Source organism: Heptranchias perlo, chromosome 36 (genome assembly GCF_035084215.1).
Source record: "Heptranchias perlo isolate sHepPer1 chromosome 36, sHepPer1.hap1, whole genome shotgun sequence".
NCBI classification, from domain to species: Eukaryota; Metazoa; Chordata; class Chondrichthyes; order Hexanchiformes; family Hexanchidae; genus Heptranchias; species Heptranchias perlo.
This window is the reverse complement of record NC_090360.1, coordinates 8200532-8213739: the sequence shown is the minus strand read 5'-3', so window position 1 is coordinate 8213739 and position 13208 is coordinate 8200532. Positions and strand designations below refer to the sequence as shown.

General features: G+C 46.7%; 1 protein-coding gene across 3 annotated transcripts in view; it reads left to right on the top strand.

Moving 5' to 3' along the window:
• Positions 1 to 1090: 1090 nt before the first annotated feature.
• Positions 1091 to 13208, top strand: part of camk2g2 (calcium/calmodulin-dependent protein kinase (CaM kinase) II gamma 2) — a 312868-nt gene continuing 300750 nt past the window's right edge. For all 3 annotated transcript variants that reach the window (XM_067972475.1, XM_067972474.1, XM_067972473.1), the window contains exons 1-2: positions 1091 to 1221; positions 1401 to 1495. In XM_067972475.1, coding sequence (XP_067828576.1) covers positions 1157 to 1221; positions 1401 to 1495 — 160 coding nt within the window. In that variant the 5' untranslated portion in view covers positions 1091 to 1156. The remainder of the gene's footprint in view (positions 1222 to 1400; positions 1496 to 13208) is intronic.

Below are 13208 nucleotides of genomic sequence, written 5' to 3'. Positions count from 1 at the left end.
AACCCTGCTTCACCTGTAGGCTCCCCACCTGCATTACCATTAACAATTTGACTCGGGCTGTTAGCCGTCGTTCAGCGTGTAACACTCTCGCCTCTGCGTCAGAAGATTGAGGATTCAAGTTCCACTCCAGGGACTTAACCATATAATCTAGGCCGACAATCCAGTACAGCACTGAGGGAGTGCCGCAATGTCGGAGGTGCCGTCTTTCAGATGAGACATTAAACTCAGGTGGAGGTAAAAAAATCCCACGGCATTATTTCGAAGAGCAGGGGAGTTCTCCCCGTTGTTCTGGCCAATGTTTATCCCTCAACCAACATCACTAAAACAGATTATATGGTCATTATCACATTGCTGTTTGTGGGAGCTTGTTGTGCGCAAATTGGCTGCCACATTTTCTATATTACAACACTTGAAAAGTACTTCATTGGCTGTAAAGCACTTTGAAACAGCCTGCAGTTGTGAAAGGCGCTATATAAATGCAAGTCTTTCTTTTAGTTTGGTTACAAATATTGTAAGGATAAGTAGTTTTCAATTTTTTGTGTGTGAAAGACTCCTGCAAATATTGGCACACTCCCAGGTACCCCCATCCCAAGATCAGTGACAGCTCTGAAATCTTTGAGATAAACATAAAGTTTCCTCTTTTTTGTGACTGGTTGCTTCATCTCAATGCAAAAATAAGTAGAAATAGGACATTTTCCACAGCATTGGACTAATAAATTACTGCCATGTCATTCCTTAGAAACACGTGATTTGTGTGTGTCTCTTGCACGCCTCACAGTTGAACTTCAATATATTTTAGAAAAACTAGATGTTCTAGCTATCAAAGTTCTGTCCTAACTTTTTTGTTTTAAAAAAAGCAGAGACTTACTTTTAAAAATATATTCAGGGTGCCAAATATGCATTGCATAAAATAACTTTTTCTTGCAATAAAACGGATGCAAACCTAGGATTTTAAAAAAAAACAATGCACCCTAAGCGGACTGTGTCTGGCAGAGTTTCTCTCTTGCAGCCGGCGCTAGGATCCACTCACGTCCTCCCTCAGCCCGGAGCTCTCTCTCTCTTGTAATCTCGCGTTAGCGGATCCCAGCTGCTCCCCCCACCCCCTGCAATTGACAGCCGAGTGTATGCAAACCAATTCCAGGATTTTCATTTCAACATGGCCACTACTGCACCGTGTACCAGGTTTAGCGATGAGTACCAGTTGTATGAAGAGCTTGGAAAGTACGACCTTACCGTTTGCCTCTCCCTTGCTCCTTGCAGAAATGGTCCCAGTCTATTTTGCTGTCTGTCCCCTTGTGTTTCTCTCTTCCCCCCCCCCACCACCACCACCACCCCTCCCCTTGTGTTTCTGCACTAAAATCCCTGTTTGCCTTTTTTTTCTCTCTCTCTCCCTCCTTTAGGGGTGCCTTCTCCGTCGTTCGCAGATGCGTAAAATTATCCACGGGGCAAGAATATGCAGCGAAGATTATTAACACCAAGAAGCTGTCTGCCAGAGGTGAGTGAGCTGGTGGACAAGGGAGGGCGAGAGAGACACACACACAGGGTAGGAGGGGGTGCTTCTGGAGTTCGTCTCCCACGCACAGAGAGAGAGAGAGAGAGGGGGGAAAAAAAGTGGAGCCTTACTGGGTGTAAAATGAATGATTTTAGGTCAACATTATAAGGTGGGAGTGCTCCGAGTATCCACCCATCTCAGCTCTTGTTCCATTCAGCTGCAGTAACACTGTGATCGCAGATGGGGACTTGACAGGGGCTTCAGCCACGATTACGAGATGGCACATATGTATCTGTCCAGTATTTATAATATGTATATTTTACGAATGCATTCAATACATAGTATATTGATTTGAGGGTGAATATCGCGTTCGCTGTGAGTCTATGCCTTTTAGCGCTGTGAACAGTGGCATAAATTAAAGGGAGTTATGTTATTTATAAAAAACCTATCAGTGTGGTGTTTAATTGTACCAGGATGAGTTGTTGCTACAGTATACTTGCTTACCCAGTGCCTTTTGACAGACCTTGTAAAACTTTATGCAGGAAAAAACTCTCTGCACATAAAAAAAAAAGCTGCTTGTTTTTTTCTCTTTCTCTGTGTAACTAAAGTACTGATATAATGGAATTCGGATAGGTGCAAGCTCAGCGAAATTCCCCGCACCAGCCCTCCTTGTATGTGTCAAGTACGGTGAGGGGGTGGAGAAACTACCTCTTTTAGTGCGAAAAAGTGTAAAAACTCAGGGGTGAGGTTAATCGCCTGTTCGCACCGACCCGCGCAGTACTGGACTGCTAAGTGCATTTTTTTTTGCAGTTCTCCCAAACCGAAGCCCCTTGACGGTGGGAAGTACCACAGTCAAAGCAAAATAAGAGACTGCATGAACAAAACCCCTTTAAATAATTTACACAGCGAGCGGGAATTAATGATGACCGGAACGAGTACATATTTACTGCAAGATAGATCAGTTACCAAATACACGAGACCCACATCCCCCAAAGTTTAACAAAAATACGAGGTAATATGCAAGCCGTAAAAGTTTTTTAAAAAAAAACTTTTACGGCTTGCATATTACCTCGTATTGTAAAAATCCCGCAGATTCTGTGCTGTTGTACCTGAAACACTAGCAAGCAGTCGGCTCTCACTGTGTCCTGCACCGACTCTGTAATTTCTCAATACACCGTGTAAATTGCTTTCACTTAACATATCTGAAAGTTTGACTCATTGAGTAGCCGAAATATTAGAAGCTGTATTTTGTTGTTCTGCATTGATTATAGACAGGTTAATAAATAGATTAAATTTAAAAGCAGCATTTCCCTAAATTGCAATTCTGCCTTTAAAAGTCTCATTTAGCTGATCAAAGGATGGCCATTTGACATTGCTTAGTCATTGACAAAGCATGAAACTGAATTGTTTTTTGTTGTTGGTTGAAGAAATTGACCTGGACGCAGATTGAGATAAACATTTGAAGCTGCTTAGAAAGGTGAACCAAATCACTGCTTTAAGGCAAGAGAGAGAGAGATTGTCCACTTTTTAAATGGGTCCAAGAAAGGATTGACTGCGTTTGGTTGTTCCTTGACCCGTTGGTCGGGGTTACAATGTTGTCACAAGCCCAGGGGTAAGGGGGAGGTCAGCTGTCTTGACTGGAGTCACTCCAGCCGCAATGCAGGTGCGAGAGCAAACCAGGGGAGCGGAGGGGTAATCGGATTATATATTACCTATAAAAAGAAGTGGGGAGATCGGTTTGTAAACACTCCCTTCCTGTTGCAGTGTTGTTGCAGAATAATAATAAAAAAAGATGTGCTGGGTCCCTCTCTCTCCTTTCTCGGCCCAGGAGATGAATCACGCTGTCCATATCTAAACCACGCACTGGCTGCGACACAACCGGCTATTTTTAGCTTTTCTTCCCTGCTATTTTATTCAGCACTGACATGAGCTGTAAATGTCACGCAGGCTTCCGAATATCTACTGGGCGCCACGTTTACAGACTCGGGCCATTGTCCTTGATTCTCGTTTTTTTTTTAAAGGAATAAAACAGATTAAACATTTTTTTTTCTTAAAAAAGTGTTTGAAAGATTGCATTGATTTTTTTTTGTACTAGAAGCCTCTTCTAATAAAAGTGGGATGCTTTTCTCTCTTCCCACCCCCTCCTCTTCTGAAAACCCCGTGTTAATGTCAAAGGTGTACCGCAGATCTGCACTATTGAATGACAACAGTTGAATGCTGCAGGCAGTGAGAGTGGAGAGAGAGGCTGGTGGTGACTTGACTTCCTGACGTTTGTAGTTTGCAAGTGGGGTTTTTTTTTTAAAAGGGTAATTTTGAAAGAAAGCACTAGGGGACGCTCCGATAACTCACTTGGCTTAACACAGAGCTTATAAGGGCAATGCTGTGTAGCCCTTTCCAGCAGATGCACAGCAATAGTGTGTTAGAATGAACCATTCCTCTTTGTTGTTTAATAGTGTTTGTTAAAAGAGTAGTTTTTTTTTTAAAAACAGTGTTACAGCATCTGCAAATAATCTCTCCATCTTTTTAAGTGGGTAATGTCAGTTCAGTGCACTAAGTGTAAAGTCGCATTCCAACATGGGGCAGGTGCAATACCATGGTTAGCATTTAAAATTCCCCACATTGTCCAAGTGGCTTTTCTCCCATCTCTTCCGGTCCCCTCCCCACCCCCGCGGTGCTGCGTTCTGTAACAGAGAGGGCTGGCAGATGACTTACTAACCTGGATACAAAAAGCAGCCCAGGGTGACTTTTAGGCTTGCTCTTCCCACCCACCCCCCCCCTCTTCACCCCCCCCCCTCTTCACCCCCCCCCCTCTTCACCCCCCCCCCCTCTTCACCCCCCCCCTCTTCACCCCCCCCCCTCTTCACCCCCCCCCCTCGTCACCCCCCCCCCTCTTCACCCCCCCCTCTTCACCCCCCCCCCTTCACCCCCCACTCTTCACCCCCCCCTCTTCACCCCCCCCCTCTTCACCCCCCCCCCTCTTCACCCCCCCCCTCTTCACCCCCCCCCTCTTCACCCCCCCCCCCTCTTCACCCCCCCCCCCTCTTCACCCCCCCCCCCTCTTCACCCCCCCCCCCTCTTCACCCCCCCCCTCTTCACCCCCCCCCCTCTTCACCCCCCCCCCCTCGTCACCCCCCCCCCTCTTCACCCCCCCCTCTTCACCCCCCCCCTTCACCCCCCACTCTTCACCCCCCCCTCTTCACCCCCCCCCTCTTCACCCCCCCCCCTCTTCACCCCCCCCCCTCTTCACCCCCCCCCTCTTCACCCCCCCCCCCTCTTCACCCCCCCCCCCCTCTTCACCCCCCCCTCCTCTTCACCCCCCCCCCCCTCTTCACCCCCCCCTCTTCACCCCCCCCCCTCTTCACCCCCCCCCCCTCTTCACCCCCCCCCCTCTTCACCCCCCCCCTCTTCACCCCCCCCCCTCTTCACCCCCCCCCTCTTCACCCCCCCCTCTTCACCCCCCCCCTCTTCACCCCCCCCCCTCTTCACCCCCCCCTCTTCACCCCCCCCCTCTTCACCCCCCCCCTCTTCACCCCCCCCTCTTCACCCCCCCCCTCTTCACCCCCCCCCCTCTTCACCCCCCCCCTCTTCACCCCCCCCCTCTTCACCCCCCCCCTCTTCACCCCCCCCCTCTTCACCCCCCCCCCTCTTCACCCCCCCCCCCTCTTCACCCCCCCCCCCTCTTCACCCCCCCCCCTCTTCACCCCCCCCCCTCTTCACCCCCCCCCCCTCTTCACCCCCCCCCCCTCTTCACCCCCCCCCCCTCTTCACCCCCCCCCCCTCTTCACCCCCCCCCCCTCTTCACCCCCCCCCCTCTTCACCCCCCCCCCCTCTTCACCCCCCCCCCCTCTTCACCCCCCCCCCTCTTCACCCCCCCCTCTTCACCCCCCCCCTTCACCCCCCACTCTTCACCCCCCCTCTTCACCCCCCCTCTTCACCCCCCCCCTCTTCACCCCCCCCCTCTTCACCCCCCCCCTCTTCACCCCCCCCCCTCTTCACCCCCCCCCCTCTTCACCCCCCCCCCTCTTCACCCCCCCCCCTCTTCACCCCCCCCCTCTTCACCCCCCCCCCCTCTTCACCCCCCCCCTCTTCTTTCCCCCCCCCTCTTCTTTCCCCCCCCCTCTTCTTTCCCCCCCCCTCTTCTTTCCCCCCCCCTCTTCTTTCCCCCCCCCTCTTCTTTCCCCCCCCCTCTTCTTTCCCCCCCCCTCTTCTTTCCCCCCCCCTCTTCTTTCCCCCCCCCTCTTCTTTCCCCCCCCTCTTCTTTCCCCCCCCTCTTCTTTCCCCCCCCTCTTCTTTCCCCCCCCCTCTTCTTTCCCCCCCCCTCTTCTTTCCCCCCCCCTCTTCTTTCCCCCCCCCCTCTTCTTTCCCCCCCCCTCTTCTTTCCCCCCCCCTCTTCTTCCCCCCCCCCTCTTCTTCCCCCCCCCCTCTTCTTTCCCCCCCCTCTTCTTTCCCCCCCCCCTCTTCTTTCCCCCCCCCCTCTTCTTTCCCCCCCCCTCTTCTTTTCCCCCCCCTCTCTTCTTCTTTCCCCCCCCCCCCCCCCCCCCCCCTTGGAAGCAGCTTGGCTTGAGATTGGCAGCTACGGTGTACGGGACCTGCATCTCAGGCTCTATGGTGCAGTGCATCAGTGCACAGACTCACCGTGTTACCAGCCCGTCAATACATACTGCTGCATCTTTATATTTATTCTTTTCTCTCTTGGGTACAACGTGCCTCCGTGCAATCCGTCCAATCAGTGGGACTGGCTGGGCTGCAGACTTTGCCATGGCACCTCTTCACTCTGCTCTGTGATTGGGTAACCAAAGACATGATTTGCATAAAGCAAATTGGTCTGTGCCAGTGTTTTTTTAATCAGCCCCTAGTCTCTAAGTTACAATGCTTTGCTACTGCTTGCCAAACTCTCTGGCACCCTGACAGAGAAGTGATGCCTAACTAATTTGAGTGGCTGGTATCTTTTGGGACTTAAATTTGCAATTTTCTATTTGGGAGTCAAATGTTCCACAATTCAAGGTGCTGGGCTGAATTCTCCCATTTAACGTTTGAAACATGATTATTTTTTCCCCTTTCCATGCTGAAGCTACGGAGTCTTGTGGGGTACAGTTCCATGGGCATTGGTCCCTCCCCAAATGGTCATTTGTCTAAACCTACCCGGTTAACATTGTGTTTTTATTATTAAGGGATACGGAACCAAGGCGGGTAGCTGTTTGACCACGGGGAGCATTACAGAGGAGAATAACCCTGTCCCCACACATGCACTTTCCAGTAGTGGGTCATTGGACAGTGATCTTGAGCAGGAACTCTGGGCATTGGTGGGGGAGACCATTACAAGAGGGCAGAACCTTAAAATTAGAACTGGCCATTCGTGGATGATGTTCGGAAACACTTCTTCGCACAAAGGGGAGTGGAAATCTGGAAAAACTCCCTCAAAAAGCTGCTGAGACTGGGGGTCAAGTAAAAATTTCAAAACTGAGATTGATAGTTTTTTGTGAGGCAAAAGATATGGACCCAAGGTGGGTAGATGGAGTTAAGATACAGATGATCTGAATGAATGGCGGAACAGGCTCGAGGGGCTGAATGGCCTACTCCTGTTCCTATGTTCTAAGCCCTCGGTTGCCATGGGCTAACTTAACACGGCCCAGGGGTCAAACCAGCAACCTTCCTTGCCTATAAGGCTCTGTACCACACCAGACAGTTCATCTACCACTAAGCCGAGAGGAACATAGGAACAGGAGTAGGCCATTCAGCCCCTCGTGCCTGCTCCGCCATTTGATAAGATCATGGCTGATCTGTGATCTAACTCCATACACCTGTCTTTGGCCCATATCCCTTTTGTTTTAAAGGAGTATACGCAGTTATTCAATATCTTTACAATAAGGTTGTATCATTAAATATATTGCATGCATGGCTGCAGGCAAACAAGCCAAATAGCTTGATTTTTTTTTTTTAGGCGTGCATTTGTTACCTCTCATGAAAGCTGTTGTTTTGGCTCATGTCTTTCTCAGAGTTTTGTTGTTATTGGGACTAGACTTTCTTCCAGAACCAAGGCCATTTATTGAGAAAGTATAGGAATCTTGCAGTTTGTGTGTAACCTGCTTATTTATAGAGTTGGGATTCAGTATGGTGCATTAAAATCTCTACAAAATTCTACATGTTCAGCTCCTGGCATAGTTCCAATTGTTTTTAACCTGCAAACCATAAACTAGTTAAATCTAATTCTGTCAGATGCCATTTTCTTTAACACTTCCTTGTTTTACTAGTTAAGTTGAGTCTGAACTCTAGATAGCTTTGAAGTTTCTCCTTTTAAATACATGTTTTTGCTAACTATAAAGCAGTCTGGCAAAACCTTGGCACTCTATTCCTGTGTTCTTTGTCTTAATGTAGATACGTACAGCCCCATTGCCTTGGCAGGAGGAGAAGTCTCAGTCTGAAACATTGCTTGGCAGTCATTTTGTGTACAGCAAGGTCCGACAAACAAAGATCACAAGATGGATATGGATGAGGAAGCCTGTTTGGCCCATCCTAGCTCACCTATCCAGAAACACAATCAAAGCATCTAATCTCGCAAACATTTACTGTATCCTCCAACTCATGGTAGGCAACACCATGAGAAGTCCAACATCACAGAAATTAAAGTGGAGTACTTTAAAGCTAAAGCTTTTGGAGCTTTAAATATTGGTGTAATGAACTATAGAATCATGGAACGATACAGCACAAAAGGAGGCTGTTCGGCCCATCGTGCCTGTGCCGGCTCTTTCAAAGAGCTATCCAGTTAGTCCCACTCTCCTCTTTCCCCATTGCCCTGCAAACCTTACCCTTTCAAGTATTTCTCCAATTCCCTTTTGAAAGTTATTATTGAATCTGCTTCCACCGCCCTTTCAGGCAGTGAATTCCAGATCAGAACCACCCTCAGCGTAATAAAATTTCTCCTCATCTCGCAACTGTATTAAACCTTTTGAAATTAAAGGACATTTATTCTGCCCTGACCTTATTTAAAGGTCTGGTTAGAGAAAAAATAAGTTAAATGGTTTGCTGCTGACGAGTCTGGTAGGACAAGTAGCTGAATGCTGGTCTCACTGAACAATAGTGGCTGCTTCAAACAGTGATGTTGTTTGTCACTTTCAATGTGCCCCAGCTGAGGATGAATTCTGTCAGAACTTGTTGCTGGGTGGGACACTGTGATACGTTTCACCTCGGGTAGAGGTTAGGGGACAAAGTCGGCTCGTTCTGCGTCAATGAACTGAGAACCAACCTGGAGAGGTCCAGGGTGCAGATAGAGCAAGAGTAACACAAAAAAAAATCCCTTCTCCTTCATTCTTCATTTAAAAGTATTCAGATTTCACATCAGTAATCCTGCCTGAAAATTTATAAACTCCAACTTGTTAATCCAGGTCGTTTTTTTTGTCAAGTAAAATATTTTTCAAAGCATTGCACCTGAACAAACAATGTACTTAATCTAAATGGTATCCTGACATGGTCCAAGGGAGCTAAGACCCCTCCCATCCCCTCCCACATACACACATTTCTCTGTATTTGGCCCTGACAGGCTGTTTCCTGTCTCTTACCCTCAACACCCTCCTTTGTTCACTTGAATAGAACAGATAGTTACAAGGATACATTAAATGCTGCTCCCTGTAGCCACTCCTCGCTTAATTGCACTGTGAATAGGTCAAACCAGTTTTTCTTCCTGAGACTGGCGAAGCTCGGTATTTGAGGGAGGTAGTCATGTTAATGTCTCTGGACACTGGATCTCGAAAAATGCCTCTGTGTTGTAGCTACCAGCTTCCTCATGAGAAATCTTTAATTTCCAACCCGTTCCGAAATACAATTCCCAAATTTTTGTGTTGAGCATCTTGATGACTATCTGGTTGGAAATATGTTTGGTGGTCGTAGAGATTGAAAGAATTAAATACTTCATGGTACAATATTTCCTACACTGCTGGGGTGGGTGGAAGAGGAGTGAAGTATTTCTATTGTATGTGTAGAGTGACAGATCAGGGCTAAGTATTGGAGATGTGAATATTCTGCAGTTTTTCTTCACGATGTTTGGGGATTGAAGCAAATCTATGCAGAACTTTCCCTCAGGAGATTAAATAGGTGAGTCAGAATCTATTATTGGGCATAATTGCCTGTGGCAGGAGAGGGCATGAGGGGTTAAATGGCCTATTCAGATTATGTTATTTAGCCAGCCTGATCTGCCTATCACAAGTTGTAATGTAGCAGGACTACAGATCCCTTGCACGCTACTTTGTTGCTCCCCCTTAATGCACATAGTCTTGCTACCATTCATTATTCCTCCATTCACTGCCCTCCCTGTACTTGGCAAATTGGATGTGGTAACAAGAAGACATGGCATCCCAAAACGCTGTACTGCAGAGTAATGGGAACAAACCCAATAACATGTCTTCACCAGTATAGAAATGAAGCCAGATAAGACCAGTTAACAAACAAATATTTGTGTGTTACAGAGCTGTAGGAGTGTGGCTGACACTATAGGGTAAATTCACCAATCTCACACTCCCAGCCGGGAGCCATGCTTGAAGGGAGCGCTGGGTGTTCCCTGCTGGAAAATCTAAATGTTCAGCGTCAAATTACCTTTTATTAAAAAAAGAAAGTTAGTTGTACTACTGCCAGCACTTCGGCCAGTTCTTCGCACTAGCAGCATACATTATTGCAATCAATTTAATTCCATTAAAAAATAGCTGGTTCAGTGAGCAATTTCATTAAAAAAAAATGCAAACTGTTCTTTATTATCTATTTATGTAATATAGACATGTGTAATTTAATACAGTTTCTTAAAAAAAGAGTATTGGGTATGGTGATAAAAGGAGCCTTGTATACACCATTGTAGCCCTATCTTTGATCTATGCTCCCTTCAAGTGCAAATCCTAAATGGGAGCACAGTATCACTGAACTTGCTTTCTTAAACCACAAGCCTGTAGCTTGCATGGTTTATTCAGTCATCTGGGCCCCGAGTTTCCTTTCCCCTTTCTCTTTGCAAAATGATGATATTAGACCAGTTTTGGTTTTAAATTCCAAATCGATACAACATTAAAAGTCTTGTGCATAGTTTGCAGTTTCTATAAGCATCATACTTTAAAAAAAAATTCATTCATGGGATGTGGGCGTCGCTGGCAAGGCCAGCATTTATTGCCCATTCCTAATTGCCCTTGAGAAGGTGGTGGTGAGCCGTCTTCTTGAACCGCTGCAGTCCGTGTGGTGAAGGTTCTCCCACAGTGCTGTTAGGAAGGGAGTTCCAGGATTCTGACCCAACAACGATGAAGGAACGGCGATATATTTCCAAGTCGGGATGGTGTGTGACTTGGAGGGGAACGTGAAGATGGTTTTGTTCCCATGTGCCTGCTGCCCTTGTCCTTCTAGGTGGTAGAGGTCGCGGGTTTGGGAGATGCTGTCGAAGAAGCCTTGGCGAGTTGCTGCAGTGCATCCTGTGGATGGTACACACTGCAGCCACGGTGCGCCGATGGTGAAGGGAGTGAATGTTTCGGGTGGTGGATGGGGTGCCAATCAAGCGGGCTGCTTTGTCCTGGATGGTGTCGAGCTTCTTGAGTGTTGTTGGAGCTGCACTCATCCAGGCAAATGGAGATTATTCCATCACACTCCTGACCTGTGCCTTGTAGATAGTGGAAAGGCTTTGGGGAGTCAGGAGGGGAGTCACTCGCTGCAGAATACCCAGCCTCTGACCTGCTCTTGTAGCCACAGTATTTATGTGGCTGGTCCAGTTAAGTTTGTGGTCAATGGTGACCCCCAGGATGTTGATGGTGGGGGGAATTCAGCGATGGTAATGCCGTTGAATGTCAAGGGGAGGTGGTTAGACTCTCTCTTGTTGGAGATGGTCATTGCCTGGCACTTACTTCCTGTCATACTTAAGCCACCACTTTAGTGTATTGTTCATCTTGCCATAATCGTTATTAACATACAAACACTTAAAGCATTCAAATGATATTCCTCTCTGCTTTTGAAAATACTTTTTTTTAAACTGTGTTACACGTCTTTACATTCTAAAGATAGGAACAGGAGAAGGCTGTTCAGTCCCTCTAGCCTGTTCTGCCATTCAGTTAGATCATGGCTGATCTGTATCTTAACTCTACTTTACCTGCCTTGGTTCCATAACTCTTAATACCTATAATAAAACAAGTCTTTGTTCTGTGGATTTAAAAAAAAATTAAATTACACACTAAAGTGGTCATTGCTAAGGTAAGTGGCAGCTGTGTGACATTTTTTCAGTGTGTTGGAATATGTTGCTTATCAGCACACCAGACTGTGGGTATCAAAAATCTCATTGTCTCCTTTATATAGAGTTACATTGAATCTACAGCACAGAAACAGGCCATTCAGTCCAACTGGTCAATGTTGGTGTTTATGCTGCACACCAGGCTCCTCCCACTCTACTTCATTTAACCCTATCAGCATATCCTTCTATTCCTTTCTCCTTCATGTGTTTATCTAGCTTCCCCTTAAATACATCTGTGCTATTCGCCTCAACTATTCTTTGTGGTTGCGAGTTCCACTTTTTTAACCACTCTCTGGATAAAGAAGTTTCTCCTGAATTCCCTATTGGATTTATTTGTGACTATCTTATATTTATGGCCCCTAGTGTTGGACTCCCCACAAGTGGAAACGTCCTACTTCAAATATTGTCAACAGGCATGCCCCAGTGTAAAACTCCTTTAAAAGTATACCAAGGGGGGGATGTTTGTGAAGTGACATCATGAACAAAGCAGGAAAATCTATGATTTATTATTTCTCGCAAAACTGTAGAACCTCCTTTTTAGGAACACTTTTTTACTATTTCCCTAGAAATTGTCAACGTAGGAAGTCTTCCCATCTGTGGTGGTGCTTATACACAGCAAGCAAGAGACTTCGACAGCTTTCCCCACTGTTCCCAAATCCCGTTTCCTCACCGGATTAATGGCGTTTGTCCGAAATGGTCATTCAGAAGATGCAGTGCAGAATCACAGTCAATCTACGAACAGCTTCTAGCTATTATTTAACTATAACTATTATCTAATCTACTTCGTTGACTTTTCTGCAGTGTCAATTAATTGATCGCAGCATGGATTTTCTATCCTGGAAACATTCAATTTAATTTATCTGTTAATCCTGCAAACTCTCTCCACTTAAAAGAGGTAACCCATCTTCAGCATAAATTCCCATTGCAATTTATAACATCAGGTGTTGTTGTAATGAGACCTCTAAATTATTATAAAGTGTTCAGCTAGGTGTGAATGCAATATGTTCTTCTGTATACCTCACAATACTGTGATAGACCCACAGACATCATTTGAAGAAGAGCAGGGAGTTCTTCCAGTGTGCTGGGCATCACACCTCCCTGAACCAGCACCACCAGCAAAAAAACAGATTCAGAAGGAAAGAACTTGCCTGATATCGTGCTTTTCATGTTCTCAGAACATTCCAAAGCACTTCATAGCCAATAAAATATTTTTGAAGTGTAGTCACTGTTGGAATCATGGCAGCCAATTTACATGCAGCAAGCTCCCACAAGCAGCAATGAGATAAATGATGACAAGATCTGCAAGTGGTGTTGGTTGAGGGATACATATTGGCTAGGACACCTGGAGAACGACCCTGCCCGTCTTCAAATAATGCCATGGGATCTTTGAAATCCACCTGAGCTGGTGGATGGAGCTTAAGTTTAACATCTCATCTGAAAGATTACACCTCTGACTGTGCAGTGCTCCCTCAG